This window comes from Grus americana, chromosome 27 (assembly GCF_028858705.1).
Source record: "Grus americana isolate bGruAme1 chromosome 27, bGruAme1.mat, whole genome shotgun sequence".
Lineage (NCBI taxonomy): Eukaryota > Metazoa > Chordata > Aves > Gruiformes > Gruidae > Grus > Grus americana.
The window spans coordinates 1-16,605 of NC_072878.1; the positions used below are offsets into that span (position 1 = coordinate 1).

A 16,605-nucleotide genomic window follows, 5' to 3' on the forward strand; every position below is an offset into this window, starting at 1 on the left:
GGGGAATTAAGGGGTTAATTAGGGGTAATTAGGGGTCAATTAGGGGAGGAGGGGGTTAATAGGGGGAATTAAGGGATTAATTAGGGGTAATTAGGGGTGATTAGGGGTGATTAATTGGGGTGATTGGGGAGGAGGAGGTAATAAGGGGAATTAAGGGGTTAATTAGGGGTTAATTAGAGGTAATTAGGGGTGATTAATTGGGGTGATGGGGAGGAGGGGGAATAGGGGGAATTAAGGGGTTAATTAGGGGTAATTAGGGGTCAATTAGGGGAGGAGGGGGTTAATAGGGGGAATTAAGGGATTAATTAGGGGTAATTAGGGGTGATTAGGGATGATTAATTAGGGGTGATTGCAGAGAAGGGGGTAATAGGGGAATTAAGGGGTTAATTAGGGGTAATTAGGGGTGATTAATTGGGGTGATTTGGGAGGAGGGGGAATAGGGGGAATTAAGGGGTTAATTAGCGGTAATTAGGGGTAATTAGGGGAGGAGGGGGTTAATAGGGGGAATTAAGGGGTTAATTAGGGGTAATTAGGGGCAATTAGGGGTAATTAATTAGGGGTAATTAGGGGAGGAGGGGGTTAATAGGGGGAATTGGGTTAATTAGGGGTAATTAGGGGGTCATTAATTAGGGGTGATTGGGGAGGAGGGGGAACAGAGGGAATTAAGGGGTTAATTAGGGGTAATTAGGGGTAATTAGGAGTAATTAGGGGAGGAGGGGGTAATAGGGGGAATTAAGGGGTTAATTAGGGGTAATTAGGGGAGGAGGGGGTAATAGGGGGAATTAAGGGGTTAATTAGGGGTAATTAGGGGTGATTGGGGGTGATTAGGGGAGGAGGGGGGTAATGGGGGTTAATTGGGGGTAATTAGGGGTAATTAGGGGAGGAGGAGGGGGTAATGGGGGAGTTAAGGGGTTTCTGGGGGTTAATTAGCGCTAATTAATTAGCGGACCTGGGTGTCGAGGAAGACGACGCGCTCCTGGGTGATGAAGAAGTCGATGCCGCCCGTCTGGCTGCCGCCGCGCTCCCGCAGCTCCGGGGGCTGCGGCCGGAACACGAAGGACCTGGGGACCAGTTCAGACCAGTTCAGACCAGTTCAGACCAGTTCGGCCCAGTTCGGCCCAGTGACCCCCTGGTCCCAGCCCAGTTCGGCCCAATTTGGCCCAATTTGGCCCAGTTCAGCCCAGTTTGGCTCAGTGACCCCCCAGGTCCCGGCCCAGTTCGGCCCAGTTCAGCCCAGTTTGGCCCAGTTTAGCCCAGTTCGGCCCAGTGACCCCCCCCGGGTCCAATCCCGGTTCTTCCCAGTTTGGCCCAGTTCAGCCCAGTGACCCCCCAGGCCCCAGCCCAGTTCAGCCCAGTTTAACCTAGTTCAGCCCAGTGACCCCCGGATCCAATCCCAGTTCATCCCAGTGCTCCCAGTCCCCTCCCTCAGTCCCCCCCCAGTCCCTCCCAGTATATCCCAGTCCCCCCCAATCCCCTCGCAGTCTTTCCCAGTATATCCCAGTCCCTCCCAGTATACCCCAGTTCCCCTCCAGTCCCTCCCAGTCCCCTCCCAGTATATCCTAGTCCCTCCCAGTATATCCCAGTCCCTCCCAGTATATCCCAGTCCCTCCCAGTCCCCCCCCAGTCCCTCCCAATACACCCCAGTTCTCCTCCAGTCCCTCCCAGCCCCCTCCCAGTATATCCCAGTCCCTCCCAGTGCCTCCCAGTATACCCCAGTCCCTCCCAGTCCCCTCCCAGTCCCTCCCAGTATATCCCAGTCCCTCCCAGTATACCCCAGTTCCCCTCCAGTCCCTCCCAGCCCCCTCCCAGTATATCCCAGTCCCTCCCAGTGCCTCCCAGTATACCCCAGTCCCTCCCAGTCCCTCCCAGTCCCTCCCAGTATATCCCAGTCCCTCCCAGTCCCCCCCAGTCCCTCCCAATACACCCCAGTTCCCCTCCAGTCCCCTCCCAGTCCCTCCCAGTTCCCCCCAGTCCCTCCCAGTATACCCCAGTCCCTCCCAGTATACCCCAGTCCCTTCCCAGTGCCTCCCAGTATATCCCAGTCCCTCCCAGTATGCCCCAGTTCCCCTCCAGTCCCTCCCAGTCCCCTCCCAGTGCCCCCCAGTCCCCTCCCAGTTCATCCCGGTCCCCTCCCAGTCCCTCCCAGTGCCCCCCAGTCCCCTCCCAGTCCCTCCCAGTGCCCCCAGTACCGGGGATCCTCCTCGGGCTGGTTAGCGGCCAGCAGGGAGAGCAGGGTGGATTTCCCGGTGCCCTGCAGCCCCAGCGCCCCGACCACCAGCACGTCCGTCTGCTCCAGCAGGAACTGGGGGGGGGGGGAGGGGAACCCCCGCTGCGGCAACCGCCCCTCCCCCACACAGCCCCTCCCCCCCCCCCCCGGGCTCCTGGCCCCGCCCACAGGGACTCTGGCCCCACCCACGGGGATCCTGGCCCCGCCCACAGGCTCATAGCCCCGCCCACAGGCTGCTGGCCCCACCCACAGGCTCCTGGCCCCGCCCCTCAAGCTCCTGACCCCGCCCACAGGGGCTCTGACCCCGCCCCCAGGCTCCTGGCCCCGCCTACAGGGACTCTGGCCCCACCCACGTGGATCCTGGCCCCGCCCACAGGCTCTCTGACCCCACCCCCAGGCTCCTGGCCCCGCCCACAGGCTCCTGACCCCGCCCCTCAAGCTCCTGACCACACCCCCCCGGGTTCTGGCCCCGCCCTCAGGTTACCGGCCCCCCCCACAAACCCTGGCCCCGCCCCCAGGTTCCTGGCCCAGCCCCCAGGGCCCAAGCCCCGCCCACATGGTCCAAGCCCCGCCCCCAGGTCCTGGCCCCGCCCCTCTGACCCAGGCTCCACCCCCAGGCTCCAGACCCCGCCCCCAGGGCTCTGCCTCTGGACCCAGGAGTCCCTGCCCCCGCCCCCAGGCCCTGGCCCCGCCCCCCTGGGCCCTGGCCCCGCCCCCCAGGCCCTGGCCCCGCCCCCCTGGGCCCTGACCCCGCCCCCTGGGCCCTGGCCCCGCCCCCCTGGGCCCTGCCCCAGGCCTTGGCCCCACCCCCTGGGCTCTGGCCCTGCCCCCCCCGGGCCTGACCCCGCCCCCCTGAGCCATGGCCCCGCCCCCCTGGGCCCTGCCCCCACCTCCAGGGCGCTGTCACACCAGTTCATCTGCTCGTCCACCAGTTTGATGCTGGTTTTCATCTTCTCCGGGGCGGCCAATCGGGCCTGGCCGGCAACGGCTGGGAGGAGCCAAAGGGCTTGGCCGCGCCTCCCCCCTCCCCCACCCGGCAGCCACACCCCCCTTCCCTGGCCACGCCCACCACTCCGCATCACCCTCCTGACCCCGCCCCCCCAAAGCCATAAGACCCGCCCACCGAGCACAAGCCCCTCCCCTCTGGCTCCCCATTAGCCCCGCCCACCAATCAACCCCACCCCAATTAGCCCCACCCACCAATTAGCCCTGCCCACCAATTATTAACCCCCTCCCCTTTAGCCCCACCCCAAGCCTAAGCCCCGCCCCCACCCACTAGCCCCGCCCCCACATTGCCACTAGCCCCGCCCCAAACCTTTAAACCCCTCCCCCTTTACCCCACCCCCCCAAGCTCCGGTCCACCCCCCCAAACCCCACCCCCTCCCCTTAGCCCCGCCCCTTCCTGGGCAGTAACCCCTCCCCCTTAGCCCCGCCCCCTCCCCTAAGCCCCGCCCCCTCCCACCTTAGCCCCACCCCCTCCCGGGCAGTAACCCTGCCCCCTCCCCATTAGCCCCGCCCCCCTTAGCCCCACCCCCTTAGCCCCGCCCCCTCCCCATAGCCCCGCCCCCTCCCCCTTAGCCCCGCCCACTCACGGTCCAGGGCGCCGGGGGGGGGCAGCCCCCTGCCGTGCAGCTGATAGACGGGTTGGGTGGGGCGAGGCCCCTCCCTCTCACGGGGCGGGGCCAACGCAGGCCCCTCCCCCGACGTGGCCCCGCCCCCGCCCCGCCCTTCTTCCCCCCGCGCTTTCATCAGCACGATGGGCGGGGCCGGGGCGGGGGTGGGCGGGGCCGGGCCTGATCCCGCCTTCGCCTGCTGCTGCCCCGCCCACCCCCAAAAAAGTGACATCAGCAGGGGGGAGGGGAGGGAGCCGGGAGGCCAGGCCACGCCCCCTCCAGGTCAGGCCACGCCCACAGGCTAAGCCACGCCCCTCCCCAGCCTAAGCCCCGCCCCAGCTAAGCCCCGCCCCTCCCATGCTAAGCCCCGCCCCCGGCTAAGCCCCGCCCCCGCTAAAGCCCCGCCCCTCCCGGGCCAAGCCACGCCCCTCCCGGGCTAAGCCACGCCCCCAGTCTAAACCACGCCCCTCCCCGGCTAAGCCCCGCCCCTCCCCGGCTAAGCCCCGCCCCTTCCGGCTCACCCGCTCGCCCGGGGGCTTGGCCAGGATGATTGGCGTCTTCTGCATGAGGCCGGCCGGCTCCTCCCCTCCCTCCTGCTGAAGGGGGGGCGGGGTCAAGCGATGCCACGCCCACCAGGCCACGCCCCCCCTCCCCAGCCTCCCATCCCTCCCTATGGTGGCTGAAGCCACGCCCACTGCGTCCAAGCCACGCCCACCCATGCCCCCACCCACCGCACCTGTGGAGCACCCCACCGCTGTCAATCACCCCCTAGCCCCGCCTACTCACCTCTAGTCCCGCCCCCCCTTACCAGTGCCATGCACCTGCCCCCGTCACTCAGCCCTAGCTCCGCCCACCCCTTAGCCACGCCCCCCCTCCAGGCCCCACCCACCCGTCTGTCTCCGCCCCCGTCCGGCTCCTTCTCCCTCGGCCAACGCCGCCGCCCGCCCGGGGCCGGGCTCTGCCCCGAGTCCGACATCGGTAACACCTGCGAGATGAAGTTATAGGAATCTATAGGGGAAATCTATAGGCACCGGCGGGGTTGCCGGGGGCGGGGAGGGGGGGTGTTTCCTGAGGTTAATCAAGTCCCGGCGGGGCGGAGCGACACGGGAGGGGGTGTAGGAAGAGTGGGAGGGGCCAGAGTGGACGGGGGAGTGGCTATAGGGGACGGGGAGAGACTATAGGTGCCGTAGGGGAGGGTTATAGGGAGCTATAGGCGGCTATAGGTCCGGCGGAGGGATACTTGGGGGGGGAGAGACAAAATGAAAAGTCTGCGCATGCGCGGGGCGGAGGGATACCTGGAGGGAGCCGGTGGTTGCCCCGGAAACGGCGGCGGGTCCCGGCGCTTTCCCGCCTCTCAGCGGCTCCCGGCGCGCGGCGATGCTGGGCGGGGGGGCTACCGCGCATGCGCGGGGGGCGGAGCCAGCGGCTGTGAGACGGGCGCATGCGCGGAAGGGGGCGGGGTCAGCGGCTGAGGGGCGGAGCCAGCGGCTGGGGGTCGGGCGCATGCGCAGTGCCACCCTCGCCGGCGGGGCCCACGAGGGCAGCGCCCAGCCCCTCACGTCACCGACACGTCACTAACGCGTCAGCGCGTGCTACCAAAAGGTCACTGGTGTCACCAACACCCCTACAGCCGCCCCCCAGGTCCCCTACAGACGCCTCCCAGACACTCTATAGACCTCCCAGCACCCTATAGACCCCTCCAGACCCCCCCGCAGCACCCTATAGACCCCCTATAGCCCCACCTCTGACCCACCAGGCCCCCAGCACCCTATAGAACCCCCCTCAGCACCCCATATATCCCCCCCCAGCACCCCTATAGACCCCCCCCCCCCAGACCCCCTATAGCCCCCCCATAACCGCACCCCCCCAGTTCCCATCCCCAGGCACTGGGAGGGACTGGGAGGGAACCGTGCGTCACTGGTCCCCTTCGTGTGTGTGCATGTCATCACCCCCCCCCCCCCCCCAACTGGAAACAAAACTGTTGGAGCGGTTTATTAACGGCAAAACTCGTTATAATTATAATTAATTAATAACCTGGGGAGAGGGGTGGGGGCAGGAGAGACATCGGGGCCACGGTGACACCAGAGGGGTGGTGGGGCGAGAGGGGAGACGGCGCCGTTCGCATGCGGGGACGAGGGACGCGAGGTCAGGCCAGCGCCAGCACTGCGGGACACGGGGGGACAGCGGTGTCACCGGCACGGAGTGACACCCCCACTGTCCCCAAGTGTCCCCCCGCCCCAGCCACCCCCCTCCCTCCATGCGTGTGTCCCCACTCGTCCCCCTGGCCCCACATTCCCCCCCCCCGCAGTGTCCCCCCGCATCCCCCTGGTGTCCCGTCCCCCCCCTCCATGTCCCCAACTGTCCCCTCACCGGTCAGCGCCTCCTGTGCGAAATACTTGACGTCAACGTCTTGGTCCTGCGTCAGCTTCTCCAGCACCGGCTTCACCTCGTTCTGCAGCGTCCTGGGGGGACAGGAAACACCCGTAGGGACACGTGTGGGACACGTGTGTGATGCGTGTGTGTGACGTGGGGGAGCAGGGAAGGATGGTAACAGGGAAATAAATTAATGGGGGTGTCATGGGTGCACTGGGTGTACTGCGCGCAGTGCGTGTACTGAGTGTAATGCATGTACTGGGCGCAACGCAAGCGCTGCATGCACTGGGTGTACTGCGGGCACAGGATGCATTGCACGCACCAAGCGTAGCATGTGCGCCGCACACACCAGGTGTGCTACACATGCTGGGTGTGCTGTGCACGCTGCACACGCAGTGCACGTACTGTGTGCGCTGGACGTATTGCATGCACTGCGTGCGCTGCATGTACTGGGCACGCTGCACGTACTGTGCATACTGGATGTACCGTGTGCACTCAGAGTACTGGGCGCACTGGGTGTGGTGCACGTACCATGTGCACTGCATGTACTGTGCACGCTAGATGCACTGCACGCACTGAGCGTACTGCATGTACTGGGTGCCCTGCATGCACTGAGCGTACTGTGTGCCCTGCATGTACTGGGTGTACTGCATACACTGCATGTACCAGGTGCACTGCATATACCGGGTGCACTGTGTGCCCTGGGTGTGCTGCATGCACCGGGTACACTGGGTGTACCGTGCACCCCGCATGCACTGGGTGCCCTGCATATACTGGGTGTGCTGCATGCACTGGGTGCACTGCACCCACTAGCTGTACTGCATGTACCGGGTGCACTGGGTGTGCTGCACGTACTGTGCACACTAGATGTACTGCATGTATGGGGTACGCTGGGTGTACTGCGCACCCTGCACATACTGGGTGTGCTGCATGTACTGGGTGCACTAGCTGTGCTGCACGCACTGGGTACACCGTGCGCACTAGATATACTGCATCTACTGGGTGTGCTGCCTGTACTGCACCCGCTAGCTGTACTGCATCTACTGGGTGCACCGGGTGTGCTGCATGTACTGTGCGCACTAGATGTACTGCATGTACCGGGTACACTGGGTGTGCTGCGCACCCTGCATGCACTGGGTGCCCTGCATATACTGGGTGTGCTGCATGTACTGGGTGCGCTGCACCCACTAGCTGTACTGCATGTACCGGGTGCACTGGGTGTGCTGCACGTACTGTGCACACTAGATGTACTGCGCACACTAGATGTACTGCATGTACCGGGTACGCTGGGTGTACTGCACACCCTGCATGCACTGGGTGCACTGTGCGCACTAGATATACTGCATCTACTGGGTGTGCTGCCTGTACTGCACCCGCTAGCTGTACTGCATCTACCGGGTGCACCGGGTGTGCTGCATGTACTGTGCGCACTAGATGTACTGCATGTACCGGGTACACTGGGTGTGCTGCGCACCCTGCATGCACTGGGTGCCCTGCATATACTGGGTGTGCTGCATGTACTGGGTGCGCTGCACCCACTAGCTGTACTGCATGTACCGGGTGCACCGGGTGTGCTGCATGTACAGGGTACACTGGGTGTATTGTGCACCCTGCATCTACTGGGTGTGCTGCATGTACTGCATCTACCGGGTGCACTGGGTGCGCTGCACACACCGGGTGCCCTGCACACGCCCTGCGCGCCGGCTGTACCCCGCGCTCGCGCACCGTACCCGCTGTCGAGGATGGGCCCGATGCGCTGCAGGGACTTGGCGACGTTGAAGCGGACATTGGCGACCGCGTCGGCCGCCATCCGCAGCACCGTGGGCAGCATCTGCTTCGTTGTGATCTCCTGCCCGCAAACCTCCGACAGCACCTACGGGAAAAGGATGGGTGCGGGGAGCACCCACGTGTCGGGGGGGGCACCCACGCGTCGGGGGGGGGCACCCACGCGTCGGGGGGGGGCACCCACGCGTCGGGGGGGGGGAGCACCCAGGGGTCCTCACGTTGATGCAGAAGAGCGTGGTCATGCGGTGGAGGTAGTTGGGGTCGGCGGCCATGGCCAAGACCTTGGGGACAATGGTGCCCTGGGCCCAATCCTGCCCGAAACGCTCCACCAGTTTCCGCAGGTTACTGGTAGCCGCTTCCCGGATGGCGTAAACTGGGAAGGGGGAGGGGAGAGACCAGTTACGCCAGTTACACCAGTAAGTCTATCACTGGGGGATCAGTAACATCCCCAGAGCAACCAGTAATGGCTCCCACTATGGTCCCAGTAACCGCCCCCCCCCCCAAGGGCTCCCAGTAATGCCCCCACCAGGCAACCAGTAACTCCCAGTAACCCCTTATCAGGTCACCAGTAACTCCCAGTAACACCCCCCCCCCAGAGATCCCAGTAATCCCTGCAGCTCCCAGTATGCACCTCCAGGGCTCCCAGTAACCCCCAGTAACCCTTCTAGGTGCTCCCAGTAACACCTCCACCTCCCAGTAGCTCCTCCCAGTGCTCCCAGTAACCCCCAGCTCACCGTGGTCGACCAGCCAGGCCATGCAGAGCGAGTTCAGCTTCTCATCAAAGAACTCCACACCCTGGGCAGAGAGAAGACCAGTATAAACCAGTATAAACCAGTAACCACCTCCCAGTGCCCCCCCCAGCACAGCCCACCTCACTCCCAGTGCCCCTACAGAAAACCATACTGTTCTCCCAGTCCCTCCCAGTTTCCCCACAGCAGCCCATACTCCTCTCCCAGTGCCTCCCAGTCCCTCCCAGTGCCCCCACAGCAGCCCATACTCCCCTCCCAGTGCCCCCATAGAAGCCTATTCTCCCCTCCCAGTGCCTCCCAGTGCCCCCATATCAGTCCATACTCCTCTCCCAGTGCCTCCCAGTGCCCCCACAGCAGCCCGCACTCCTCTCCCAGTGCCTCCCAGTCCCTCCCAGTGCCCCCACAGCAGCCCACACTCCTCTCCCAGTCCCTCCCAGTCTCCCCACAGCAGCCCATACTCCTCTCCCAGTCCCTTCCAGTGCCTCCCAGTGCCCCCACATCAGCCCATACTCCCCTCCCAGTCCCTTCCAGTGCCTCCCAGTCCCCCCACAGCAGCCCATACTCCCCTCCCAGTCCCTCCACATCGGCCCATACTCCTCTCCCAGTGCCTCCCAGTGCCCCCATAGCAGCCTGCACTCCTCTCCCAGTGCCTCCCAGTCCCTCCCAGTGCCCTCATATCAGTCCATACTCCTCTCCCAGTGCCTCCCAGTGCCCCCATAGCAGCCTGCACTCCCCTCCCAGTGCCTCCCAGTCCCTCCCAGTGCCCTCATATCAGTCCATACTCCTCTCCCAGTGCCTCCCAGTGCCCCCATAGCAGCCTGCGCTCCTCTCCCAGCACCTCCCAGTGCCCCCGTATCAGTCCATACTCCTCTCCCAGTGCCTCCCAGTGCCCCCATAGCAGCCCGCGCTCCTCTCCCAGCACCTCCCAGTGCCTCCCAGTGCCCCCGTATCAGTCCATACTCCTCTCCCAGTGCCTCCCAGTGCCCCCATAGCAGCCCACACTCCTCTCCCAGTCCCTCCCAGTGCCCACCAGCTGGCCGGCCAGCAGAGGCATGTACTCGATGATGGCCAGGCGGACGCGCCACTTGGCGTCCTCGGCCAGCTCGACGATGGCGGGCAGCAGGGACTGGGAGAGCTGCCGGATGCCGATCACCTCGTTGACGCAATCCAGGTTGGAGATGATGTTGAGACGCACCTCGGGGCACTGCGGGGACAAGGGGACGTCAGGGGCGGTGGTGGCACCCGGGGGGTGGTGGCGGCGGCACCCGGGGGGGTCCCACCAATGGTGACACCAACCCCGAGCCCTCAACCACGTTGGTTGTGCCACCACGGTCCTCAACCCAGCAACCAACCCCGCGTCCTCGAGTGTCCCCGAGAGCCCCCAAAACGTCCCCGAGCGTCCCCAAGATGTCCCCACCTCGTCCTTGAGCTGCGCGAGGAAGAGGGGCAGCAGATGTTCCACCGTGTTGTCCTTGCCCAGGATGGGCGACAGTCCCATGATGACGGAGGCCAACGCCGATTTGACGTGTTGGTTGGCGTCCGAAACCAGCTCCTGGGGACGTCAAGGGGACAGCGATGGGTGGGGACACCCGGGTGGGTTCACTGGGGTGAGGGTCACACTGTGGGGGTGGCTCCAAGGTGGCCCTGTGGTGTCCCCATGACGTCCCACCATCCCAGGAGGTCCTCAAGAGTGTCCCCATGATGTCCCACCACCTCAGGAGGTCCCCTGGGGTGTCCCCATGACGTTCCCCACCATCCCAGGAGGTCCCCTGGGATGTGCCCATGACGTCCCACCATCCCAGGAGGTCCCCAAGAGCGTCCCCATGATGTCCCACCGCCTCAGGAGGTCCCCTGGGGTGTCCTCATGACGTCCCACCATCCCAGAATGTTCCCAAGAGCGTCCCCAGGGGTGTCCCACCATCCCAGGAGGTCCCCTGGCATGTTCCCATGATGTCCCACCACCCCAGAAGGTCCCCAGAATGTCCGCATGACATCCCACCACACCAGGGTGTCCCCACCTTGACGCTAAGCAAGATCTAGCCCATGATGTCACCATCACGGTCTCCCCACGACGTTCTCTCCCACCTCGTGGCGTCCCCAAGTGTCCCTTACCTTGATGCAGGGCAGGATCTGGCCCATGATGACGGCCTCCCGGCAGTCTGGGGACAGGTTTTCACAGAATTCTGGTGGGGAAGGACACGGTGGCATTAGCTGGGGACGTGGGGACACTGGGAAGGGTCTTGGGGACTCCTAGGGACATGGGTATGGTCCTTGGGGACACAAGGGACCAACTTTGGCGACATGAAGGACCTGGGGATGGTCCCTGGGGACATGGAGACCCCAGGAACCATTCCTGCGGACACGGGGACCATCTCAAAGGACCTGAAGGACCCCAAGCACCATCTCTGGTGACATGAGGGTCTCCAGGGACCATCCTTGGGGACATGAGGTACATGGAAACCATTCTTGGGGACACGGGGAACCTCAGGACGGTTTTGGGGACACGGGCGTGGTCCTTGGGGACATAAGAGACCTCAAGATGGTCCTTGGGGGCACGGGGAACTTGAGGATGGTTCTTGGGGACACGAGGGACCTCAGGATGGTTCTTGGGGACACGAGGGACCTCAGGATGGTCCTTGGGGACACCTGGCCTCTCCTTGGTGACCATCTCCAAGCTACCTGATGACCCAACGCCCAACTTTAAGGGCGCAAGGTTCCTCCTTGAGGACAAAGGGATGGGGGGACAAACGAGGGGGGACAAACGAGGGGGGATGGCCCCAGCTGACCTTTGACCTTGTGGGAGGCAGCGGCCCTGACTTCGGCCTCGCAGTCCTTCATCAGGCTCTGGAAGGCGCCGACCAGGTCGGTCTTGGTGATCTCGGGGCCGACGGCTCGTTGGAGCTGGGGCAAAGAACCAAAAGGGACGGTTTTTACCCCAAAAAAGTGGCCCCGACCTCAGGGATGTTGGTCACCCCCCCCAACTCTGACCTGCGTCTACAAGGAAGGGTATGAATGTCCCCAAAATGTGCCCAAATGTCCCCAAAAACAGCCCCGGGGGGGTCTAGAAAGTGTCCACAAAGTGTCCCCACCTCATATTCCCCCAAAATGTCCCCCCTACCACACAGTCCTTCATAGTGTCCCCAAAGGTGTCCCCAAATGTCCCCAAAGTGTCTCCTCCCCCAAATATTCCTCCAAAGTGTCCCCAAAATGTCGCCGGGGGGGTGTCCCAAAGCGTCCCCCCAAAGCATTCCTCTAAAATGTCCCCAAAGATGTCCCAAAACATCTCCAAACACCTCCAGAAGGATCCTAAAGTGTCCCCAAAGTGCGTGTGTCCCCATATTCCTCTGTAACGTCCCCAAAATTGTCCCCAAACATCCCCAGGACGGTCCCAAAACATCGCCAACTGTCCCCCCCGCAAACTATTTCTCCACGATGTCCCCAAAAATCCTCACGGGGGTTCCCAAACCGTCCCCAAAGTGTCCCCGACTGTCCCCAAAAGCGTGTTCCTTCTCCCTATTCCTCCATAACGTCCCCACGGAGCCCCCCAAAGCCATCTCCAGCTGCCCCACCCACCCCCAAGATGTCCCCAAACGTCCCCAAAAAACCCATCCCTCACCTCGGTGAATTTGTCGGCCACCATATACCGGACTCGCCAGGATTTGTCCTCGGCCGCCTGCCGCAGCGTCGGCATCACCAACCCCTCCAACTCCTCTTGCGGCAGAAGTTGGGCGATGCTGACGCAAGCTTCCACTGCCAACAGCCGGACAGAATCCTGGAGAAGGGACAGACGGGACACGGAAGGATCCGGATATCCTGGAAAAACTTCTCCCCCATCTTCAGGAGAACCTCAAGATCCCAGGAAATTTATTTTACCTGCTCGTCGGAAGCGAGGTTGGAGAACATGGGGATGATCTCGCTCTTGACGTGCTCCAACTCTAAAACTTTAGCGAATTCGCCCAATTTGGAAGCGGCGGCGCGACGGACCATGGGGGTGTCGTCCGAACAGAGGTTGCGGAAGTATCTGGGGACGAAGGGACAACGTTTGGGGACATCTACAGACCCTTTGAGAACATCTACAGACCCTGCGGGGACGTGCTGTGGGTCTGCTGGATCAGGCCACGAGGCCAAGAATGGATCACGGGGTCAACGTGAAGACCCTACGTCAACCCATCGGTCGTTGAGGGACGCCAAGGATGGGTTGGAGACTGTGAGGACGCCTTGGGGACATGCTACAGGCTCTGCTTGACCAGGTCATCAATCCAAAAACGGACCACGAAGCCAAAAATGGATCATAAGGTCAACGCAAAGACCCTACGTTGACCTATGGGTCGTTCAGAGACACCGAGGATGGCTTGGGGACAACGTGGACGCCTTGGGGACATCCCACAGGGGCTCCTGGACCAGGCCATGAGGCCAAAACAAAGGGTTGTGAGGCCAACATGGAGACCCTGGGCTCACCTAGAGCGGGTTGAAGGACACCAAGGATGGGTTGGAGCCACCAGGAACAGCTTGGGGACAGTGGGGACATGCCACGGGATCACCAAGACCATGCCAATAACAGCCCAAAGAACCAACGTGAAGACCTCAAATTCAACCCAAACCAGACCAAGCGCCACCAAAGTTGCCACAGGGCCACCAGGGATGGCTCTCGTGGACAACGGGGCCACCTCGAGGCCACCGCGGAGGTCACTCACTGTCGCAGTTCGGCCTTGACGGGGCTGGAGACGCGTGGGTAACAGACGCTGAAGAGGCCACAAGCGGAGGTGCGGGAGGTGAACCAGTCGCCTCCCGCCAGGCGTTTCACCAAGGGGACAAAGTGACCTTCTAGGTCAGGTGGGGCGTGTTCATGGGACACCGCCCGTAGAGACTCCACCGCCTTGTCCCTCACCACCGTTTCCTCTACCGTGGCCAAGCTCTCCAGGGGGGGCTATAGGGAGGGAAAATGGGGTCACCTCTAAACTGTGACACTCCTCTCAAGGTCCCTCGTGTCCCCAGTATCCCCCCACGTAGAGTTCAATGTCAACCCAACGTTCTCTCGACCCAATGTCCTCCTGACATTACCACGTGGGTTTCTGGGGGGGGGGGGGGGGGGGGGGGGGGGTAAACGGGGTGACCCTCAAATCCTGACGCCCCCCCGCCAAGGTCCCTCAGGTCCCCAAAGTCCCCTCACAAGGCACCCAACGTGCTACCACGGAGCCCAACGTTCTCCTGAAGAGCCCAAGGTTCCCTCAGATCATCTCAACGTCCCCCTCGAGGACCCCAGCGTCCCCTCAGGGAGTTTCAGGTGGGTGCTCCATGAAGAGACACACCCCCCCCCCCAAATCCTGACACCTGTCCCCCCCCAGCAAGGTCCCACAGGTCCCCAAAGTCCCCTCACAAGGCACCCAATCCACCCAACCAACCCAACGTCCAACCACATCCACGCAACCCAACGATCCACCCAACCCAATGCCCCACATCCTCCCAACGTTGCCCCACCCAACCTGATGTCCCACATCCACCCAACCCAACCAACCCAATGTCCACCCAACGTCCACCCACATCCACCCAACCCAACGTCCCACCCAATGTCCACACATCCCACCCAACCCAATGTCCACCCGACACCCAACCCACTCACCCAGTGTCCCACGTCCACCCAACGTCCCACCCAATGCCCCACCCAACCCACCAACCAACCCAATGACTACCCAACACCCAACCCGCTCAACCCAATGTCCTGCGTCCGCCCCACCCAATGCCCCACCACAGAGCCCCGGGGTGCCCCTGGGGTGCTCCCAAGGTGTCCAGGTGGGTGTCAGGGTGGGCGTGGGTGGGCTCCGTACCAGGAGACAATGGACAAACTCTGGTCCCCCAACCAGGGCGGTGAAGGTGCCGAGCTGCTCCGCCAACGCCAGCAGCACCTCGTCCTCATCGTAGATGGTGTCTGCGCCAAGGGAGGGGAGAGCTGTCACCCCCTCCCCGGGCTGTCAATCACCTCCCAAACCCCACCCCCTACCCCTAAACCCCACCCCACACAAATAAAAACAGATGGGGGGAGGCGGAGGGTGGTTTGGGGAGACAGGGGGTGATTTGGGGACCTCCCCCTCGGCCTTATGCCCCCTCAAGAATCCAGGGGACCCCCCCGGACCCCCCCTTACCGGTGAGGAAGGGCAGTAGCTCGCTGCGGGTGCGTTCCACGCCCAGCGCCAGGGCGATGGTCGACAGTTTCTTGATGCTGTTGAGGCGTAGCTGGAGCAAGGGGGCAAAAAATAGGTGAGGAATTGCCCCCCCCCCCCGGGCAAAATTGGACCCTCAGAGGGGAACCCACCCCCCCAGAGCAAATAACAACCCCCTGGGGTAAATAAAACTCCTCCTGGGGGGGGGAATTGAAGCTCCCTAGGGACAAAATATCCCCCCCTGGGGAAAATAAAGCCCTTTTGAATGGGTAATGCCACCCCCTGGGGATAAATACACTCCCCAGGGGTAAATAAAGCCCCTCGGGGAGGGGGGGGGGGAGACAAAATGGCGGCCCTGGTGTTAAATAAAGCCCCTTCCGGTGGAGAGGAGACACACACCCCCCCCCCGATTCAACCAATCAGGAACTTCGCCTCATGGCTCAGCAGCGCAGCCGCGGCAGAGAGAAGCCCCCCCATTGGTTCCCCACTTCCCCTCACCTGCTAAACACATCGTCGGCCCCGCCCAGGCCGAGCGACAGCCAATAGCGATCGAGGGCGACCCGCCCTCCTGCTACCATTGGCCGTCGGGTGGGGAATCCGCTGCCCCGCCAATAGGGGGCGCCGCGGAGAGGAGGGGAGATGATTCTCCTTCACCCCGCTTGGACCAATCAGGAGCCCCCTCACAGAATGAATGGGGGGTCTCCAACCAATCAGAGTGCACCTTTCATCCCAACAACCGGCATAAAGAAGACGGTGGGGGGGGCTGAGGATTCCCCCCCCACCCGCGCCATATAACGCCGCTCCCCATTAGCCCGCGCCTGAGGGGGGGAAGCGTCCTCAGCCAATCAGAGCTGCCGTTTCATGGCGGCGCCGCGGCGGCCGCCATTAGCGGTAGGACCGGGACCGCGGCGGGCGATGGCGGCCGGACCCGGAAGCCGAGACCGGGCCCGGGGAGTGGAACCGAGTCCGGTAACCGATACCTGCACGTCCTCGTTACGGAGCTCGTCGATAAGGACGGCGATAGGGTAGAGCGAATCGTCGCCGTCCGCCGCCGCCATCTTCTCCGCCGCCGCCCCGGCTCTGAGGGGCCGCACGGGGTCGCCCGCCCCGCTCTTGCAGGGTCTCCCGAACGCTCATTGGCCAGCGCTACCCTAAAGCCCGCCTCCCCGCTCTCCCCATTGGTCTAGACGCCCTGGCGAGCCCCGCCTCTCCCTTCCGGCTCCGCCCCCTGCGGGCAACTCGGCCGCGCCCCCTCCTCGCCGCCTGATTGGGCGGCGCGGTTGAGTGACGGCGCGGAGGGGCGGGGCGAGGTGTTGCTCGGCAACGCGGCGCCGCCGTCTGGGATGCTGGGGCCAAACTGGGACCTGCTGGGCCATACTGGGACGAACTGGGAACCACTGGAACCCCCCCCAGGGCCAAACTGGGACCCGCTGGGTCATACTGGGCCAAACTGGGAACCACTGGACACCCCCCCCAGGGCCAAACTGGGACCTACTGGGCCATACTGGGCCAAACTGGGAACCACTGGACCCCCCCCCCAGGGCCAAACTGGGACCTACTGGGTCATACTGGGCCAAACTGGGAACCACTGGACACCCCCCCCCAGGGCCAAACTGGGACCCACTGGGTCATACTGGGCCAAACTGGGACCTACTGGGTCATACTGGGCCAAACTGGGAACCACTGGAACCCCCCCCCAG

General features: G+C 63.5%; 2 protein-coding genes across 2 annotated transcripts; both read right to left on the bottom strand.

Annotated features, from left to right (window-relative positions):
• Positions 1–949: 949 nt before the first annotated feature.
• On the bottom strand, positions 950–5,495 carry SMG9 (SMG9 nonsense mediated mRNA decay factor; the record flags this gene model as incomplete). Its single annotated transcript, XM_054805001.1, has 7 exons — positions 5,136–5,495; positions 4,730–4,825; positions 4,362–4,436; positions 3,820–4,042; positions 3,118–3,215; positions 2,190–2,302; positions 950–1,061 (listed from the first exon to the last, which is right to left on the bottom strand). Coding segments are annotated over exons 1-7 (927 nt in total), but the record flags the coding sequence as incomplete, so codon positions are not given.
• A 324-nt stretch (positions 5,496–5,819) lies between these two features.
• PPP2R1A (protein phosphatase 2 scaffold subunit Aalpha) lies at positions 5,820–16,045 on the bottom strand. The gene is made up of 15 exons (XM_054805011.1): positions 15,886–16,045; positions 14,888–14,978; positions 14,573–14,673; positions 13,442–13,674; positions 12,621–12,768; positions 12,364–12,519; positions 11,534–11,648; positions 10,860–10,930; positions 10,165–10,299; positions 9,778–9,951; positions 8,733–8,793; positions 8,217–8,371; positions 7,944–8,086; positions 6,211–6,302; positions 5,820–6,003 (listed from the first exon to the last, which is right to left on the bottom strand). The coding sequence occupies exons 1-15, from the start codon at positions 15,961–15,963 to the stop codon at positions 5,987–5,989; spliced, it is 1,770 nt and encodes a 589-aa protein (XP_054660986.1). The 5' UTR covers positions 15,964–16,045; the 3' UTR covers positions 5,820–5,986.
• Positions 16,046–16,605: the final 560 nt, after the last annotated feature.

Excerpts from the sequence above, each read along its gene's own strand:
- PPP2R1A (XM_054805011.1), bottom strand. The coding sequence starts at position 15,963 with ATGGCGGCGGCGGACGGCGACGATTCGCTCTACCCTATCGCCGTCCTT. Across the intron at positions 12,769-13,441 it reads GTCAAGGCCGAACTGCGACA|ATACTTCCGCAACCTCTGTT; the intron begins GTGAGTGACCTC and ends CTTCGTCCCCAG. Across the intron at positions 6,303-7,943 it reads GGGCCCATCCTCGACAGCGG|GACGCTGCAGAACGAGGTGA; the intron begins GTACGGTGCGCG and ends CTGTCCCCCCAG.